General features: G+C 39.1%; 2 protein-coding genes across 5 annotated transcripts; both read left to right on the forward strand.

The window, feature by feature from the left end:
• The first annotated feature begins 1,954 nt into the window (after positions 1 to 1,954).
• Positions 1,955 to 14,672, forward strand: tmprss5 (transmembrane protease, serine 5). The gene is made up of 13 exons (XM_023351850.1): positions 1,955 to 1,995; positions 4,777 to 4,915; positions 5,211 to 5,291; positions 9,012 to 9,125; positions 9,492 to 9,627; positions 10,430 to 10,543; positions 10,633 to 10,676; positions 10,837 to 10,999; positions 11,103 to 11,287; positions 13,002 to 13,100; positions 13,224 to 13,366; positions 13,494 to 13,646; positions 14,560 to 14,672. Exons 1-13 carry the CDS (start codon positions 1,993 to 1,995, stop codon positions 14,566 to 14,568), a joined length of 1,383 nt encoding a protein of 460 aa, XP_023207618.1. The 5' UTR covers positions 1,955 to 1,992; the 3' UTR covers positions 14,569 to 14,672.
• Positions 14,673 to 14,873: 201 nt separating this feature from the next.
• pih1d2 (PIH1 domain containing 2) lies at positions 14,874 to 19,054 on the forward strand. 4 transcript variants are annotated; one of them, XM_023351822.1, is made up of 5 exons: positions 14,874 to 15,187; positions 16,569 to 16,701; positions 16,772 to 17,011; positions 17,844 to 18,211; positions 18,353 to 19,054. In XM_023351822.1, exons 1-5 carry the CDS (start codon positions 15,002 to 15,004, stop codon positions 18,485 to 18,487), a joined length of 1,062 nt encoding a protein of 353 aa, XP_023207590.1. In that variant the 5' UTR covers positions 14,874 to 15,001; the 3' UTR covers positions 18,488 to 19,054. The 4 variants fall into 4 exon arrangements, with proteins under 4 accessions (XP_023207590.1, XP_014329236.1, XP_023207591.1 ...); XM_014473750.2 differs by having other exon boundaries at positions 17,844 to 18,112; XM_023351823.1 differs by having other exon boundaries at positions 16,569 to 16,695.
• Positions 19,055 to 19,250: the final 196 nt, after the last annotated feature.

Raw genomic sequence — 19,250 nt, forward strand, 5'->3', positions numbered from 1 at the left:
TTCCAACGTTCAAAAGACAAAGGTTTCCTCATCCAATACAAGATTTCAGCCTGTAAGAGTACCCAGAACACTACGCGGCACTGCACGTTACCTGATGCTAGAAGAAAGAACGAAAATAGAGATCATCTAAATCTCATGTACGATCTGGATGTTGCATTCACAAAAGTGACAGTCATAGGCTCCATCAGCTCCAGGTCAAATTTCCTAAAACAATCTTTGTTTAAGGAAAATGCTAAAACAAAAAAAAAAAAAATCAACCTCAGTACATGTGTTGAAGTCTATATAGAGTTAGGGATATTTACATACCACAGGAAACATGTGATTGTAATACGATTCATATCATTGAACCTTGAAATAACACAAGATTGATCCTCTGGTTATTTCTTTGGATACTAAATTAAGTAACCTGAAATCTTCCCATTTCTTCCGGTATTTTACAACGTTTACAAAATGATCATCTCTCTTTAAGATTTAGTTTTCTTTTTAATTTAAAAAGAAAGATTTAATTAAATTCAGTTTCAACATGACTTTACATCATATTTTGATATGTTACGCATCAGGTAGCCTGTTTGCAGACACCACAGGATAAATGACTAGATATGTAGACGTCAATCTGCTTGTTGTTTGTTTTTTTTAACAGATTGCTTGGTTAGTGCTGCACAAGCCTAATCTAAAACTCTTTGTTCAAACTATCTCAGTATTGAAGGGTTTTAAACTGAATTCAGATATATCCTTTAACAGATTTCCTAAAATCCTAAGGAATCTATAACTAAATGAATTAAATAAATGCAGCAGTGTAAATGATACTCAGCTCTGCAACTTGGAATAAAAAGTCACCAGAAGAGGGAGACATGGAATGGTTGTGAAAATGACCCAACTCACATGCTTCTGCACCGTATTAAAATCATCAATACAGCCAGGGCTCCATCAAATGGAATATTAATCCTTCCACATTTCTTCTTATTCTGTGTTTTATTCCAAAAACTTTCAGACAGCTGCTAGATGAGCCACACAGATCTGGGCTGTCTCTCTGTCTCAGCTCTGACAGTGTGATGAGGAGGAATTTTCTTCCTTCCAGTTTATCCGCTCACCTGGACGTTAATCCTACACCATAAATGAGGCATAAGTACAGATTTTTCTTTTTTTTTTTTTTAAATCAAATGTTCTTTTTTGCTGAAAGGATCTAATTAGCTGTCTTCTGAGGAGAAATTCAATTCGTGTTCATGAAGTAATGACAGGCTTTGATCTTGCTGATGAAGCTCAAGACTTTTTTTTTCTGACCGTACTCAAATAGCACTCATCCCTCTTATTCAACATGCTAATTATTTCCTTCTTTTCTTGGAGGTAATGGATCTTTGCAGCCACTCTGGTCATACATTATGAGCTAATTAAGACAAAGGGCTTATTTAGAAATTGGGAAAACAACAAGTGAAAAAGAACCATTAAAGAGAGAGGCCATCTGTCAGTGGCAGACTGAGCGGACTTCATTTTCCCCGATGAGTGCTGAGCGACGATGGCGTTGGGTTTCATCTCGCGGCGTTTGACGTGATGTGAGACTTTTCAACGATTCGCAATAACGACCTTTTCTCAGAAAGCGAAAACTGTCGGGTCATAGCGCGTCTCAGGTGAGGAAAAGACTATCTCTTGGCTCAGGTAAAAAGTGTTACCCGGCAACCATCAGGAGTGCCATCATTGATGAGCTCAGAGGCATCTTTGGAGATGCCCCCCCCCTCCCACTACCGCCTCCATTAGAAAAAAACAAATACCTGGTTTAGTTAGCTTCTGCTGGCCCCATGACCCCACAGACAAACAACAGCCTCATTCTCCTCACCGCTGCTGACCTCATTGTCTCTTTGTGGGGAAAATCCAGAGTTGCATTCTGTTAAATGGCAAATCAACCGGGCCGGACCTCCATTCCTCCACAGCCACAGGCGTACCGATGAGCAGGAACAACGCCACGGCTTTTCCATCAGGACTGTACGCCAGGAAAACATGGTAGGAGAAAAAATAAACACACTACCTGTTGAGGACACTGTAGCTCCATCTGTTACAGTATTCCTAAAGTCAACACTTCTGTGATATCTCTACATTTGCTCTTTTAAGTTTACAGATTTTATATGCATCTTCCATTTATAACGTAGATTTATTTTCTGCCATACGGATTAATGTACTTGACTTATGCTCATTCTGCTGGAGAAAACTGCATCTTAACCTACTCAGGAATTATAGTCCCAGTGAAAAACAGGGCATGAAGTTGACAGATGTCGGGCTCCTAAAGGTTTATAAGGATAACTTTTCAATGGTAGAATGTCTTTATAACCAACAGTCCTAATATTTGGTTAAAGCTCTCTCATCAAGAAAAATCTGTGGTTTTTCTTCAGCCGCAGATTTAATAGCTGGTTCTGGCATATTAGTTGCTAAATATTTGAGATTTTTTGTTACATGTGATTTGTTTCATTTCTCAGCTTCTGCTTACAAGTTTTTGGAATAGTTAAGGAACTTTGCCTTTCCAAAGCACTAAACATTAGTTGACATCATTTATTAGTTAGACATCAGTTTTTGTGTTTGGGATCATTGTCCACCTGGAACTACTATTTACTATTTAGGCCTGTCACAATAATCAAATCAATTAATCGGATTTTAGATTAAAACAAACTCAATTATTTCCATTGGTATGATTTATTGTTTCTCTCTTTCAACCAAACGCTGGGAGACAAAAGTCTTCAGTTTGGTGATTATGTCTAAGCTAGCCCCTATTTTTGAAGGAAATGATTATTTACAAAAGTTCTAAATTAATTTTATTTGTTGTTTTGTTTATTTATTTTGGTTATTTAAAATGTCTCCCAGTTCCAGTGTTAAATGTTGATTAAAATTTAAAGTTTACCAATCTTTTAGAATGTGTTCTTGCATTATTATTTTTGACGTTACCATTATATCACTTAAAAATGGCCTCAAAGCAACATTATCGTTTATTGCGATAACTTCTTGAACAATTTTATCATCCAGCAAAATCTGTTATGGTGAAAAAGCCTACATCCAGGTTTATTAATTTGAGATTAAATCAACGAACTTGATCTAATTTAGAGTATTTAGATGTGGTCTTCTATTATTCTTAGATCTGCTTAGTGCAACAGGCAACAAAAAGTCCCACACCATGATTCTGAAAACTCCATGCTGAACAGCTTCAGGATTTTTATGTTTTAAAACCTTACTTTGACTCCTTCAAACAGCCTTTTTGTCGCTGCAGCAAAATGGCTCGACGCTCATCTGATCATAAAACGGAGTATATTTTGCACCAACCGTCTGACCTGAGCAGTCATCTTTTAGAGAGAACGTACGGATGTTCAAGGATAAACGAACAACCCGGGCTCAAACGTTCTATGAACTGAAAATTTATATAAAACCAGAGTCACTACTCGCAGTGAAGCAAAGTTCACATTACCATGGACTGAGTCACTGCTGAGCAAGGAGGAGGCCTGTTCAAACAAGTCAACAGCAGTGTTATGGTTAAACTGAGCTGTTTGCCCCCATGACAATGACAAGATGTAGGAGCGAACGATGGTGGCAGCGTCACGCTGCAAGCCTGTTTCACATGCACTACAACCAGCAACAAGAATAGTAGAGAACAATCATCTGAAGTCACATCCAGGAATTGAACCCACGACCTTCTAGCTGCAAGGCAACAGCTCTACCAACTGCAGCCCAAAAACTAGACAGATTTTTATACATTTCTCATTTGACAAACTAAGCCCTTTTTAATAGATTAGAAATGAAAGAAAATATTTTAAAAAATAATTTAGAAGGGTTAGGGTTGGGGTAAGTAAGAGAATAAACATGTTATTGCCTAAAATGCAATAACATAGCATTCCTTCGGTGAATTTGAACCGAGTGAAGCTAAACTATGCCACCTGAGTAGTTTGGGCTAAAAGTTAAATGCAAAATGTATATATTTATTTTACAGTTTTGGCTTAATTACTGCCCTGAATATGTTCAGAGCAGTAATTATTTTAGCGTGCATACTCCAGTTAGTGCTGCTAAATTAATTTCAACAGTTGATTCATCACTATTAATTCAATTAATTGCTTCAATTGTACGTATCTGAGCCTGTATTTATTTTTGACTATATGAGGATTAGAGATAATCTACTATAAATGACAATTTGTGCATCCTTTTTGCTTTTTAAAGTTTGAGCGTGTTCACTCATAAAAAAATAACGATTCCAATGAATTAAAAGCCCTCTGAAGAAATTATGATATGCAAATAAGCACAAGCAGATGAAGTTTGCAGAGTAATTGTAAGATATTGACTATGCACGTCCCATATAGTGAGAAACAAGCTATAATTACCGTGATAAATTGCTTATAGAAACAGCTGCTTCTTGGCAAGATAGCTCTGTACGCAGACACTCAGGAGTCATAAAATCTGTCTGAAAATGATGAGGAAATGCAGCACTGAACACAACGTGCATCCAAGAAACAAAAACCGACAAGCCAAAGCCTCTGCTAGCTCATTATGCCTCAATCAGCAGGGAGAGAGAGAGTTGACACACACGTCGATGTTTACCACCCTGCCTGCATACATCGGAGGCTGGTTAATGGCGGATGATATTCAGCGTTACAGAGCTCCTAATTAAACTCGACAGAACCTGACAGGTTGACTGTTGCTCTGGAGCAGATGGTCAGCGCGGTTGCCAAAATTGTGTCACACGGAAGAAGAAGAAAAGAAAAAAAAAGAGCTCCAAATGAAACCTGACGTGCCCCGCTGTAATTCCCACAGAGTCTTGATGGAGACGCATTGTCAGTGATTGAAAATCCAGTGGCCGTCACTCATCCCTTTCACTCGGAGACAACAGCAGGGGTCGCGGCAAGCAAAGGGGTGCAGGGCTGGTTAAAGGGCACTCGGTACACAACTCACGGTAAGCACCATCCAGGTGACCTATACCAGCAGCTGATTGCACCAGTGACTATAGACTACTGTATACTCTACTACTTAAAGTACAGTCACTTCTTCACCAAAACAACATCATTTATATTAGTATTTCAATTCCTTGGTGTCATATATTCCTAGAAAAAAAAAAAAAAAAAGCAACAGCTTAATTTCTTCTAGTGTTGGTGCTGTGTTCACAGATTTACCAGCTGACATTTGATCGTACCTTTCAGCTCCCATCAGGGTTCTGAAGGCATTAATACCATTATTAACTGTTTCTGCAGCTCATAGGCTGGTGAGGTTGCTGGCAGCGGTGTGCGCAGTCGGACTCCTGGGAGGCTTACTAGTAGGTGTCTGGTTTCTAGGTGAGTCAATGTGTCTGAGAAATAATGACTAAATGAGCTTGGCTGGAGCTACAAAGTAAAAATAAAATGTGCTACAAAAAAAAAAAGAAAAAAATCCTCGTTAAAACTGCTAGGGGAATACAATGCCTTGCAAAACTATTCAGACAAGTTTCCTTAAACTTTGACGTTTTAGCAAATTAAAAATCACAGATTTCAGGATTTTTATTAGGATTTAATGCCAAGGGGGTGAAAAAAATGTGGCAATAAACTATATTCAGTCAAAATTTTGTGGAGTCATCTTTTGCTGCATCTCTTGGGAGTATTTCTCCGAGAGCGCTGACAATAGAGTTCAGTCAGAAAGGACAAACGGCGTCTTTCAACATTTTAAAGTTGTCGTTTTAAACCTCTAGTTCTCAAAACTCCTATAGGTGAGCTCCACTGCATGTACACCAAGATCCACTAGCATGTTAGGACAGTCGTATGACAAGAACTTTTATTTGGATGTAATTCATGCATTCTGTTCATACACCAACTAGGGCTGCACAAAATATTTAAACTACATCGTCATTGTACCATTTATATGACAAATAACTGTCTGGGGAGCAATATGTGAAGAGTTCTGAAGTTTTACTTTTCACGCCTATGCTATATTTAGCGAGTAAGAGAAACAAAAGCTCTCACCTGACAAATAAGATTACCAAAAATGCTAAAGATCGATACAGAGTATAGATTAGACAGAGAGGAAAGAAGGGAGGAATAAATATTAGCATATTATCACCACTGAAAGATTTTCTAATACCATGCACTCCTAAAACCAACATCAAAGCTTAGATTTTAAATATGGCTGCCAGGTCTTTAAAGCATGGGGTAAATATACAGTGATTTGCAGTTAGTTTAATGTTCGGTTGGTTCCTCTCATTATGTCACTCAGCATTCATAGTACTGTGCAACTTCTGTCAGTGAGGGAGCGTTCCATTGTTTCACAGCATAAAATAAATACAAAAGAATGTTCAGCCTTTATATTTAGTTTATTTTTATTTAACCTGGAAGGCTACGTCTAGATCAAGAACCTCTTTTTCAAAAGGAGTCCTGGTTAAGACATTACACAACAATTGGATTACACGACCAAAATGTCAAACAAATTGATGAAATTCACTTGAAGTCCAGACTGAGACCGCTAGAGATAATCACTTCAGTTCATGTTTTGCAACATGTTCCATGTAGACAGATAAGAGTAGACCAAGCCCCTTTTTCTACAATTCTGTGTGAGAAAATGGAACAGAGAGGAAGAAAATATTTGAATTCAAAGAGGAAGAATTATTGCTTCTCTGTGCAATTAAATCAAAAATGTAGGCAAGTCAAGAGCCCAAGCATGGCCTCATATTGTTAGGTCAAGGCTTTGCAGTTAGTAAGATTCCTCAGAGAAACATGACAAACATTATCAACGTTTTTGCAGACATTAAAGATAAGGCGCTCATCTACAACAGGTCTACATAATCTAAAACAAATATAAGTGTTGCCATAAAAAAGCTGCTTTTACACCGCTAAGGAAAAAGTTGTTTAGACAAAACGTAATTTGAGTTTCTTCAATAGAAACTGGAAGCTTAAAGGTGAGGAAGTCATCAAGCGAGTGACCAAGGTGAACCAGCTTTATACCATTTTCCTCCAGAGCGGACACAGTGTGAGGCACTTTATTGGCGTTTGCAAATAACAGTCTGCAGAAGTCTGCTGGACCACATTAAAACCTTTCTGCAGAGATTTGCCTTCAATTTTCCTCAACACAGTTTTTTTGCATGTAGGTCAAAAGTTGAATATTGTCCTCATGGCTTTCTCTCAACAATGGCTTTCTTCTCGCCACTGTTCCAAGCAGAACATTTTTTGAAGTGCAAAGCTCAGAGTTTTACTTTTATCTCCTAGATGGTCGAGCTCTCAATTCTTCTTCGTTCTGCTTACCCAGCTTGCCAAAGCCAGTGAACGCAGTCATGTTGTGCCACACTCCACTTTCAGATTATAGATTGTCGTCTTACATCCCAACCCTGCTTTAAACTTCTTCACAACTTTCCCCCCTCAACTTGCCTGCTGTGTTTCTTGGTCTTAATGATGCTGCGTTCACTGACAAAAATCACACACAGCTGAATTCTGTTTAGCAATTCTGTGACTATGGAAGGCAGTTTGTTGCCCTGAATTTTATTTAATATTTAGCAACATGTGGCTATAAGAGAAAAATCATTTCTTACATTGTCTTACAATGTTTATCAGATGTGTATTTTGGAAATATCAAAATTATTAAAGTAATTCTGATAAGAGTACATTGTTTTTAAACAGTTAAAAAATAACACATGCTTTTCCTTTCACTTTAGAATTATTTTCTATCAGGGCATTTTAGTTAAGCGGCTGCTTAGGGCCCCCACAACACCAGGGGCCTCAAGAGCACCAAGCTAGCATGATGAAATATACCTATATTTAAAATAACATTAAATTATACAAACTAAATGCTATTAAACACAGAAAAACTATTTCTATATTATTTTTACAGTTGTTATAAATAGTATATTAATATCTTCCTGCTGTTGGCAGGAAATATGTCACTGTTGAGGAAATATGTCGTTTACTGTAAATTTTGTGTTCATCTGCTTTTAAGTAGTTGAAATAATAGGCCACAATTGAATACCACTCTGCAAAACAGACAAATTAAATCTAAATATTTTTTTTAAAGTTTGTTACTCCTACCAGGACAAAAACAGTCATAATAAATACTGATATGATGCAAGCTAACTACAAATGATGCTAATAATAGTAAGTTACACACAGAGCAGCTTAGCAATAATAAAGCATCTGGTGTCGACATGCTACACCAGATGCATGTCTACACATGCACATTACACTTGCATGTAAGAGTAGTTATTTGGGGGGGGAGCAAATAAAAATCTGCTTAGGGCTCCAAAAAGGCTTGGGCCGGCCCTGTGTTCTGTCACACTACATTCCAAAATAACATGACGCTTGTGGCTGCAGTGTAACAAAATGTGAAGATGCCGGTATAAATACTTTTGCAAGCCGCTGCTTATACAATCTCAGGGCTAATGCTAATTTCCAAAAAGCCCAATAATACGTAGTAACTCGACTAACAGCAGATGTTTTATTCATGATCAATTCTGGGTGCTGCACTTTGTTATTACTTGTTTGCAGACTTATCTTAACACAGAGAACCCTGCAAGAACCTTATGAGGGCTGACACTGTTGTCTGGCCAATTAATTCATCTGGCACCAGTAGGAAGAATCTAATTATGCTCAAGTCTTCAAATGATTCATTATTCTCATTTTTATTTAAAAACTTTTAATGGGATGCAAAATGGAAAGTTGGCAGTAAATAAAAGCCGCTCAGATAAAGTAATATATGGGTGTAAAAATAAGGATTACTTGGGTTCAGGTCCAGGTCCAAAAGTAGAAAAAAAAAAAAAAAAAAACTGGTTCATACTAATAAAACAGACTGTTTTTTGGATCTTACCCTATTTTTTTTTTTCCTACAGCTGCACAGAAGATAGCATTGTAAATCACGCTAAATTAGATCTTTGTTAGTCATTCCAGATTTATCATTTATTTCTGACAATTTTATTACCACACAGATTTTAATTTGCTCCAAGCACCAATTCAGAACAACTGGTAACAGTTAGGGAAAAATTAGAGGTTTTGCTGCTCATCTGCCAGGATGATTTTAAAACTCAAACTGCTCTCTGCGTTCAGTCAAACTTCTGCTGAGGCCATCCTCTTCCCAAACCGCGGTCGGGCTTGGAGATACGAAGGAGACATCTTTCTGCAACGTGACTGATGACGTCTCCGTCTCCCACCCACGAAAAGGTCTGCTCTCTTCTCGTTTCTTAAGAGTCGGCTTCATGAATTAACAGTCAGAGCAGGAGTGTGTTGCCGCACAGTTTATCGTCAAGTGATTCATTACGTGGCATCAAGGGTCACCTCTGCAGTGAGTTTTACATCAGCGGCGGCTAAATCTGTATACAACAGCTGCTTCTTGTTGTCCTTTGCCTCGCTTGCGAGGGAATATCATTGACAGACATAAAAGAAGCATCACAGTTAATGACCTCTTTGTGCCGACTATATTGACACAGGTCCTTGTGTATTTTCAAAATTTAATCGCCCTGTGCACTTACTCATTACTGCTGACTGAGAGTTTGTCTCCGGAGGGAATTTTGACTCAATCAGGTTCAGTGTTTTACAGAATCAGCCCTGAGAACTCCCTACTGGAGATCCAGCTGGGAAAGCTGCACAGCTGGCTGCCGGTGTGCTCCGAGAGGTGGAACTCATCGTTAGGAACACTGGTCTGCAGGCAGCTGGGCTATCTGAGGTGTGACGGCACAAACGCCATGCAAACATCTTCATTTAGACTGAAATCAGAGTGACAACTCCCTTTTTTCTAAACCTGCTTTTTAAGCTTTCCTCCTTACAAATATTCACACCTCTTAATTTGCATTGCTTTATTCTTTTTATGCAACCGACCAACACAAAGTAGTGGGGAATAATGGGGAAGAAAGACAAAAAAATAAAACAAAATTGTATGGGGTTCATTTGTATCCAGCCCCCCTTTTGATCTGTTACCCCTAGATAAAATACATTGCCTCACCAGTTTGTTAGAGAACATTAGTGAACAAGCAGCATCATGCAGACCAAGGAACACAGCAGACATGTCAGGGATGAAGTACTTACATGTGAACTCACAGGCTAGGATTGGAAGGATTTAGTTCAAAACATATTCATGTGTCAGCATGGTGTAGTCAAAGTCCAGACCTAAATCCAGTTCAGAATTTGGGGCAAATCTTGAAGACTGATCTTCACATATATTGTCCATACAATTCAGTTGAGTCTGAGCTTTTCTGCAAAGCATAACACGCAAAAGCTCCCGTCTCTTGAAGTTTTAAAAAAAATAATTCATTCAGAAGTGCTGGACACACATGCATAAAATAGATTTTAAATAAATTGTGTCTTTTTCCACACAATCACGCACCACTTTTTCTTGATCTATCACACAAAATTTAAATGCATTTAGATTTGCAGGACAGAATATAAAAAAGTTCAAGAGGGATGAGTTCAAGACATAAACATGGCATGTTCATTTGCGTCCCTCACTCATATTTTCCCTTTCTTACCAGACTGACCAGGCATAAAGGAGTGAATCTCACAGACGTTGGGCCAAACTACACGGATGGTTTCATTCAAATTACCTCAAAACAGAAGAGCAGCTTAGAAAACATGTGGCACTTCAGGTGAGGTGTTTAATAAATCATATTTACACAGATTTAACTGCTAATGTATTGATTACGCCTCATTAGTTACTCCATTTATTTTCATTTAGGGAGCGCTGCATCACAGGGAAGGTTATCGCTTTGCAGTGTTTTGGTAAGCAAATTGGCTTGAACTTTTGATTCAGCATTTTTCACCCAACATAAAAACCTCTGTAAAACCCCTGTGAAAAGTTCAATATTGGAACAATGAGTGACTAGGTCTGCTGGAGCGCTCTCTGACCAAATAGGTCTCTGATAAATGATGCTCTGTGCAGAGTGTGGGGCCCGAGCGAAGCTGCCCAGGATAATAGGAGGCGTTGAGGCCCCGCTGGGCAGGTGGCCCTGGCAGGTCAGCCTCTACTACAGCAACCGTCACACCTGCGGAGGGTCCATCATCACCAGTCAATGGATAGTAACAGCAGCCCACTGTGTGCACAAGTAAGACGGCTGAACTTAACAGCGTTACGGGTCGCAGGTCGGAGCGCCTCTGAAGGGCAGCAGTCAGTCATAAACTGCGTCTGTTTTCCACTTGAAATGTCAGCTACAGGCTACCTCAGGTGTCCAGCTGGGTGGTCTATGCGGGCATTGTGACTCGTAGTTCGGCGAAAATCGCTCAGCACGCGGGCTACGTGGTGGAGAAGATCATCTACAATGAGAACTACAACCACAGGAGCCACGACAGCGACATAGCGCTGATGAAGCTGCAAAGACCCCTCAATTTCTCAGGTATGGCTGTGGACGAGGTTTCCATACAAAATCGGTGGAAATGTAAGCCTTAATTCTACGTTTAATGCGCTAGCATAACCTCACACTAAACATTATAATAATCCAGCCATTTATTTGGGTTCTTTTAATGAACCCAATAAAAGTGGGGACTGCATCCTATGTTAAAAAATGCTTTGCACACTCCCTGGCATCACTAGCATCTCTAAAACAATCTGAAATCTGAACTTTTTGATCTGAGGCCAAACCAGTCATAAGCACTTGTGGACCTTTTTTCCCCCCCACCTTATTAAATGCAAAAAAATCCTGTGACATTTATTTTATCTGCTTAAGTAATAAAATAAAACATGCAAGATTATATTGAAGCAAACAAAATAGTTCATTTTTTAAAATGCAAATCATAAGGTTGAGGCATACGTCTTTCAATTGTTTTGTCAGCCCAAGTCTGAGTAAGAGTTGCTGGACATTTGTGATCTGAAAATACAACAATCAGACTCAGGTTCTAGGAACTTTTGTTGATAGTCACATTGTTTCCTTGGGGAATCAAAAGGATGCCACACCAAGCCTCATTTCTTTTAGCCACTGGCTGTTAGACTGGATTTATCTACCACACACTGAGCAGATAAAGGTGCAATTAATAATTCAAAGTACTAATAAATGTCACTAGTTAACATGGTAAATTAGTAATATACAATGACTTGAAAGTCTACCCCTTTTAAAATAATAGACAAATCATTTCAAAGCTTTCCACTAACGAGACCACAATATCTGAACAAGTTTTGAAATGCCTCATGATGTCTCTCATTTTTGTCCAACGTCTAAAAGTGGCAGAATAAAACCTTTTATTTCACATCCTGCACTGCTCTACTGTCCGAGTTGTTTCAAAGTGCTATTTTTCTGTACCTCCTTTGACTGTGGTTCAAAACTTTTCAAAAGGTTATTTTCAAGCTAAACATTTTTTTGTTATTAGACATCAGATAGTAAAGGAACAGCAGCACAAAGTGACCCCTCAGGGTGACCAAGCCTTCATAGCAGCTATAAATGAGTTAACTTTGCTGTTTCAGTTCTCCTACCATAAATGTGAACACATGAAGATTCCCTGCACTCTTACCAGAAGAGCATGCTTTAACAGATAAGACAAACATTGACATTTAACCCACACTCCAAGTGGGTTCGGAGTGATCAAAGAATGACTACATAGAGCATCTATGATGCTCTTGAAACAAACCTTTTGAAATGCCAGGATGTTTTAAATAAAAACTGTTGTATTCAACCAGAAAATTAGATATGGGTCATCACTGTATAATATAATGATTCAAAACATGTGGCAACATCAAAACAAAAAAACGGTTTAAAAGACACACAATCAGTCCTCTTCAATGGTCGCATCAGTCCTCACATGTAAACCATATAGAAAGCCTACAGGTTGAGCTCAAAAGAGCAAATGACAAAGGAGGGAGTTGAGATTTCTGGATCTCACTTTTTGTATGCTCAGCCTTTGCAATATAAGAGAAAACTGAGTGAGGTCCTTCTGGCTCCCAAGGTCCAAAACTGAGGAAATGTTTCTAGTGTGAGATTAAGCTACTGCACTTACAGATCAATGTATCTAAAGGAATTTACACACATTTACAAAGGCTGCTAAAATCTGCAACAGTCTATTTAGGTTTGTCAAACATTAATCAAAATGCTAAGTGTGTTTCTTTTTCTTTTTAAATAGACACAATTAGACCCATCTGCTTGCCGCCGTACGACTATGATCTCCCCGGTGGCAAGCAGTGCTGGATCTCTGGATGGGGATACACACGGCCCGACGGCGGTGAATTGCAGCTACACACAGACCTACATTTCACTCGTGCAACAAGTCTAATTTAAAAGCCCGGTGACAGAGCATGACACTCGTACTGACAGGCCAGCCCTGAATGCATGTTTCCTCTCTCAGTTCATTCGCCCGACACCCTGAAAGAAGCCCCGGTTCCTATAATAAGCACAAAGAAATGCAACAGCTCCTGCATGTACAACGGGGAGATCACTCCACGGATGCTCTGTGCCGGGTACACGGAAGGAAAAGTGGATGCGTGTCAGGTTGGATGCATGTACTCGAAAGTACTTTTTTTTGTCTTTTTTTTTTTAGAACACTAATAAAGATGTACACCCTGTTGTTTCATTTGTGCACGGTTGTACTGAAGCCTTTCTGTGTGTACCTTATCAGGGAGACAGCGGGGGCCCTCTTGTTTGCCAGGATGAAAATTTGTGGAGGCTTGCAGGAGTCGTGAGTTGGGGAACGGGCTGCGCTGAGCCGAACCATCCAGGGGTTTACAGCAAAGTGGCTGAATTCTTGGACTGGATCTATGACATGATTGAGGTAGACACTTTTAGCAACAGAAGTTATAATGCTTCAAAACTATTCATACCTCTTGGAACTTACCAAACGTTATTGGGATTTATTGTATGTGACAGTAGTCCAGTAAGTTTATTGTACAGCACATTTCAGCAACAAGGCAGCTCAAAGGGCTTTACACTGTAAAAACATAATACGATAACCAATTATGAAACAAGCAACACATTTTTTAAAATGCCATCATCAAATTTAAGCAAATATACATCAAATGTAACAATCAATGTTCCAGTTATTATGAATCAAAGGCTGCTCTGAACAGGTGGGCTTTCACCCTGATATAAAGGAACTCAGCGTTTCGGCTGTTTGGCAGACTTCTGAACGTTTGTTCCAGATTATAAGAGTACAAAAACTGAACGTTGCTTCTCCATTTTCTGGTTCTGGGGATGCAGAACCAGAAAATGGAGAAGCAGACAACCTAGTAGAAGAACTTGTGGCACAAAATTTGTAATTACACTGCTTTACACTTACCTGAACCCTTATTTATATGGAGATTATATTACACACAGGAGAAAAAAAAAAAGACTGAAAACATGAGTATGCCACACTTTTCAGATTTTTATTTGTACTGTACATCTTTTTTTCCTGCCCTTAGCAATTATGCCCTACTTTATGTTCACTGATATCACATAACATCCCCCCAAAATACAAGAGAAGTTTGTAACTAATCTGCAAAAAAAAAAAAAAAAAGAGTATGGAAAAAAATGTACAAGGTGTGAATAACTTTGAAAGGCACTGTAAAAATTTAAACGGTTCACAACATGACGCCTAATTACAATCGTCATACACTACCATTATCATTAGTTTTGACTTGCTTACAATTAAACATAATTGTAGTTTTCACTGACTGATAATGATCACTGTTTTGTTTTTTTTGCAGAATTACTGAGAAGAGAAGCAAAAACAGAAGCGGATTCTGCTGATTCATTTGGGATAGTGGAGAACTATGGCTGTGTTTTATTTATACTTTAAATGTCAGTTAGCTGACCTACACATAAAGAGAGTGAAAATATAAACATACATGTTATATCTTTTATGTACTGAGTATAAATTGTACCCCTCTAAAAGCCAATGTCTTGTGATTATTGCGCCGCAAAAACACCTCTCGACCACCAGGTGGCGACTGTGATATACTTTAAAAACTAGTTTCTATAGCAACTAACAACACCAACAAAGTTAGCTTTACTTGTGCAGTTAATAAGACATTCGACATACTTTAGCTACACCAAAAAAAAAAAAAATAAATTAAACAAAACAACCGGAGGTTGTAGTTTAAAGCACTAGCTAGCAGTTAGAAGCTAAAGGAAGACATTCACCTTCGTATGATGTCCAGCAACGGCGGAAGGGAGGATGTTTTACAGCAGGTCAGCCACTTTTGGTCCATGCTGGACGACTTGTCTCAAAGCGACCCAGCAGCTTACCGCAAGTTTATAGAGGAGCAAATGAAGAGAGGAGCTGAATTCAACGCACCGCCTGAGCTCCATTCGTGTGTGCGAACTCAGATACTGGTGAGTTTCCTGGGCGGCGAGCAGCAGCAGCAGCTGCGCTGGATTAGGACAGATTGCACTTTCAGATATGGGGACGTCAAATGCCTCCTGGATGAGGTTTTACAGTCAGAAGAGACAAAACATGGGGATATGCGGTCAAAATGGGGGGGAAAAAAGTTCGTTTGAATAAGTCATGACGAGGCTATTAAACCAAGTAGACGATATCAACTTTGAAGCAGTTGGTGGCGGCAGCGTCCTGCTGATGGAAAAGTGGGAATGGTGTCAAGTTGTCTAAGAATGTCTATCAAGTTGACGGAATAATAAAAAAAAAGCAAGACTACCTCAAAATTCTTCATCTTGCCATCAAATAAGCAGCTAGACAGAAGAAACATGTATCAAACTAAAGGCCCCAGGGCCAAATCCCCATTTTTATGTAATAAATATTATAAATCAAATCAGAACAGTTTTTTGTTTGTATCTTTGCACTGCCAAATTACATTGATGCAAAGTTGCTAGTTGAGACAGCCATTTCTTCATATTTCAACAAGTTATCATTGTTGAAATGTCCCAAAATAAAAATGAGTTTGACACCCGGGTCGTAAACAGTTGCACATTTCAGCAGTACACCAACAACCCATCAAAACTAGTTCAGGGATGGATAAACTAGGCTAACACTAAGGTTGTGGAAAGAGTCAGACTTTAACGTTTTTAAAAGTTTGTGGGGGGAAAACTGAAAAGCTGGGTTTGGACACTAATTACAAACTTCTCATATGTGCTTACATGTAAGCCTGTCACAATAACACATTCTGATGTGATTATTCTGATGTGAAAAATTTGTTCTTTTGAGACCTTTTTCAGGTAATGTATTGATAATGGTATAATAATTCAAGTAGCCCTTGCCAAGACTAATAAACTTTAATTTTGTAAAGAATACTTAACACTGGAGCAGGAAGATATTTTAATTATCCTAAATAAAGCACAACCAAAAAAAAAACATAAATAGAACAGAAATATAAACCACACAGCTGATACCATAAATAAAATGGATTTTGATTGTCTGATTGCTCTTTAAAAAAAATATCAATCGCCATAATGGAGATGATCAAGCTCATTTTAGTTTATTTTATGTCCATTTATCCAAACATTACTGGGTTATATATTGGAACCTGTTGTCCTATGGGTAATTTTGACCCTATGTGCATTAGACAAAATTCACAGGAAATTCAAAGTTTGGCACCAGATTCATGTTTTTTTTTTTTGTTAAACCCAGAGAAATATTTGTTATATAATCATTCCACCCTGGAAACCGAACGCATCAAATGCATCTTTAGGAGCAGTACATTTGTATGATTTTTATGCCTAATGTATGTAAAGGTCTCAGGCTCATCTGTGTCCTTCCCAGGAGCCAAAGCCAGGTTTGCTCTACATTAACATTTGCAGCTGGAAGCGTGTGCCTGCGCCTCAGGATCAGAGCAGCTCGCTTCCTTTGTGCGGAGGAAAACTAGAGAGATGCAACACAGAGGACCAAGGTGGCTGTAAGCTGCACGACCTTCGTTTTGCGTTGCACGATGTGAGCGAGGCACTCAACGGTTTTAACCCCTGCAGGCTGCTTCGCTGTGCTGGATGTGGCGCTAAATACTTCAGTGCTACAGAAGAGGAAAGAGGATAAAGTAGATATTAATAATATCTATATGCTGGCCCTGAGCTTTGCCCAGCAACAGCACGGGATGCTGTTATCTCAGGAGTACAGCGTCGTCAGCTGTAGTCCGAAAGGTAACCCGGACGACTTGCAGTGTCGGCTCGGCTTTCAGAAGCTGCCCATCATCTCCAAGCAACTGGAAACAAGTAAGTAACCCAGTAACCCCCCAAACTTGTAAAAATAAGCAACTGATCAACTAATCGTGTGATAAATTCAAATGAGATTAGTCATTTCCATAAGGGATGCACCGATATAAAAATTTGGGCAGATATTTATATCTGATATTAATACTGCTGTTGCGGCCGATAATATTTTCCAATCCGAGAATCCTGCACTGCATGACTGTCACTGTCACATGACCAGACAAATACTAAATGACCAACCCTGACCGTAAACAAACGGCAACAAGATTGAAATAAATATCAGGTTTTAATATCGGCCAAGTTTTATTTAATCTGTCTGATATAGATATGTTAAAAAATGACGAATATTGACTGATATCAATGTTAGTTTGGATATATTGTGCATCCCTAATTTTTTGCTCTCCTCTTTTGCTCTGCTGTGAGAGAGGTTTGACTGACAGACCGGCCCACCAGGTCATATCTGCACGTTTGCAGTTAACAATAGTGACCCCACTGTTATCAACTCGGTGACTTCTTGCTATATTTAGCGACATTTCAGACAAAAAAGAAAAAATTAGCATCAGCCAAAATCAGAGTCAGCATGTTTTTAAATATCAGTAATCAGCCAGAAAACTGCAATCAGTGCACCCCTACTTCAAAAGGGTGCCAAACCAGTACAATAGTATTGTTTATTGCAGTAATTAGTGGGCTAATTTATATTACAGCAAAATTTCACAGGCCCTGTAACTCCTCTTATTCTGATAAGCTGTGGCAAACCTCTTTACTCGGGGCGTTTGGCTCCCTTCCTGCGAGGGTGTGTCGTCTGCGTCCTCCCACCGGGTTCTCTCATTCACAGCCAGTCAGACTCCAGCCGCCCTCCTGCGACAGATCTCCTCTTCCCAGCAATCGGAGGAGGACAGCGCCGCCCAAATCGTTTGCAGGCCCGCGGAGCAGACCAAGGCGAATTTGATCCAGGTCATTTCCAGCACTTTCCAGGGGCCTCAGGAGCCCGAGTATGTGGTGGAGGTGAAGAGCGACGCAGCGGGAGTCCCTCGCAGCGTGGAGCTGACGGTGGAGCTGCCGAAAGTTCGTTCCATGTCAGAGTGCCAGCTGAGAGTGTCTAAGGTTAGCCGTTACTCACCTCCTCTGCCCCAAACACTTATAATGAACCGCTACGATTCCGCTGTGCTTCGCTGGATGTCATATAAAACGCATAATTGGCCTGTGAGTCTTACAGTTCCCTGAATATATATATATATATATATATATATATATATATATATATATATATATATATATATATATATATATATATATATATATATATATATATATATATATATATACATTTTTATAATTCTGCAGGAGGATGTTCTTCTAGAAGTGGAAGATGTTTACCATTTGCTTCTGGAGTTTCCAAAAACAGTAAACGAGGACACGGCCGCTGCCGTCTTCAGCAAGAAGAAACGGAGGCTCACGCTGACAGCAGCTGTTTTGTGACCAATTAACTTCAGCGAGAAGAGGGAGAGGGTTCGCCGGGTCACGCACGTAAGGAGGGAACTCTCACAGCAACAGAAAACACACCTTAAGGAGTGCTATACAATGCAGTCAGAATTAAGAGCGCGTACTGCGTGGGAACATACAAGCCGTGCTTCAAACTAAAATCTAACAAGCTGTTTTGGTTGTAGTTTGAGGCAGAGCTGTAAATTGATCTATTTTCAGAATGTTCTTACAGAGAAATGTGTTAGGTTGTCCCAGTGTGCTATGTAGGCTGATGTGCAGGGACAAGTGTAATTCCTAACCCTCCACTGCCTACCAAAAGATTTATTGACATTAATAACAATTTGTGTCCTGAAGAACTACATGAGGAATGTATATTTTAGCCTTTTTTGTGAGAGGATTTTTGATACTAGTGGTCTCTATTGAACAATAAGCCCGCTGCAAAAACACAAAATCTAATATTTCCGGTCTAGTTTCTAGTGCAAATGTCTTAGAGCACTTGAGATAAGACTAAATTATCTTACAAGTAACTTTTTAGCAAGATATAGGAGCTTGCTTTAAATAAATGATTCCTCAACATTGATGAAAAAAACACTAGTTATAAGTGAAATAATCTGCCAGTAGAACAAGACATTTTTCCCCTATTAGAAGAAAAAATGTCCTGGTCTACTGGCAGATCATTTCGCTTATAACTAGTATTTTTTTCATCAATATTAAGAAATTATTGACTTAAAACAAGCTCCTGTTTAGTCCTGAAAAGTTG

Source organism: Xiphophorus maculatus, chromosome 18 (genome assembly GCF_002775205.1).
Source record: "Xiphophorus maculatus strain JP 163 A chromosome 18, X_maculatus-5.0-male, whole genome shotgun sequence".
Taxonomy (NCBI): Eukaryota; Metazoa; Chordata; class Actinopteri; order Cyprinodontiformes; family Poeciliidae; genus Xiphophorus; species Xiphophorus maculatus.

What these genes read in the sequence shown, in the direction of transcription:
- tmprss5 (XM_023351850.1), top strand. An exon ending in CACTCGGTACACAACTCACG is followed by an intron (nt 4,916 to 5,210) that starts GTAAGCACCATC and finishes CTGTTTCTGCAG; the next exon opens with CTCATAGGCTGGTGAGGTTG. An exon ending in AGTAGGTGTCTGGTTTCTAG is followed by an intron (nt 5,292 to 9,011) that starts GTGAGTCAATGT and finishes CTCTGCGTTCAG; the next exon opens with TCAAACTTCTGCTGAGGCCA.
- pih1d2 (XM_023351822.1), top strand. Translation starts at nt 15,002, where the DNA reads ATGATGTCCAGCAACGGCGGAAGGGAGGATGTTTTACAGCAGGTCAGC. An exon ending in CACAGAGGACCAAGGTGGCT is followed by an intron (nt 16,702 to 16,771) that starts GTAAGCTGCACG and finishes TAACCCCTGCAG; the next exon opens with GCTGCTTCGCTGTGCTGGAT. An exon ending in CTCCAAGCAACTGGAAACAA is followed by an intron (nt 17,012 to 17,843) that starts GTAAGTAACCCA and finishes TCTCATTCACAG; the next exon opens with CCAGTCAGACTCCAGCCGCC.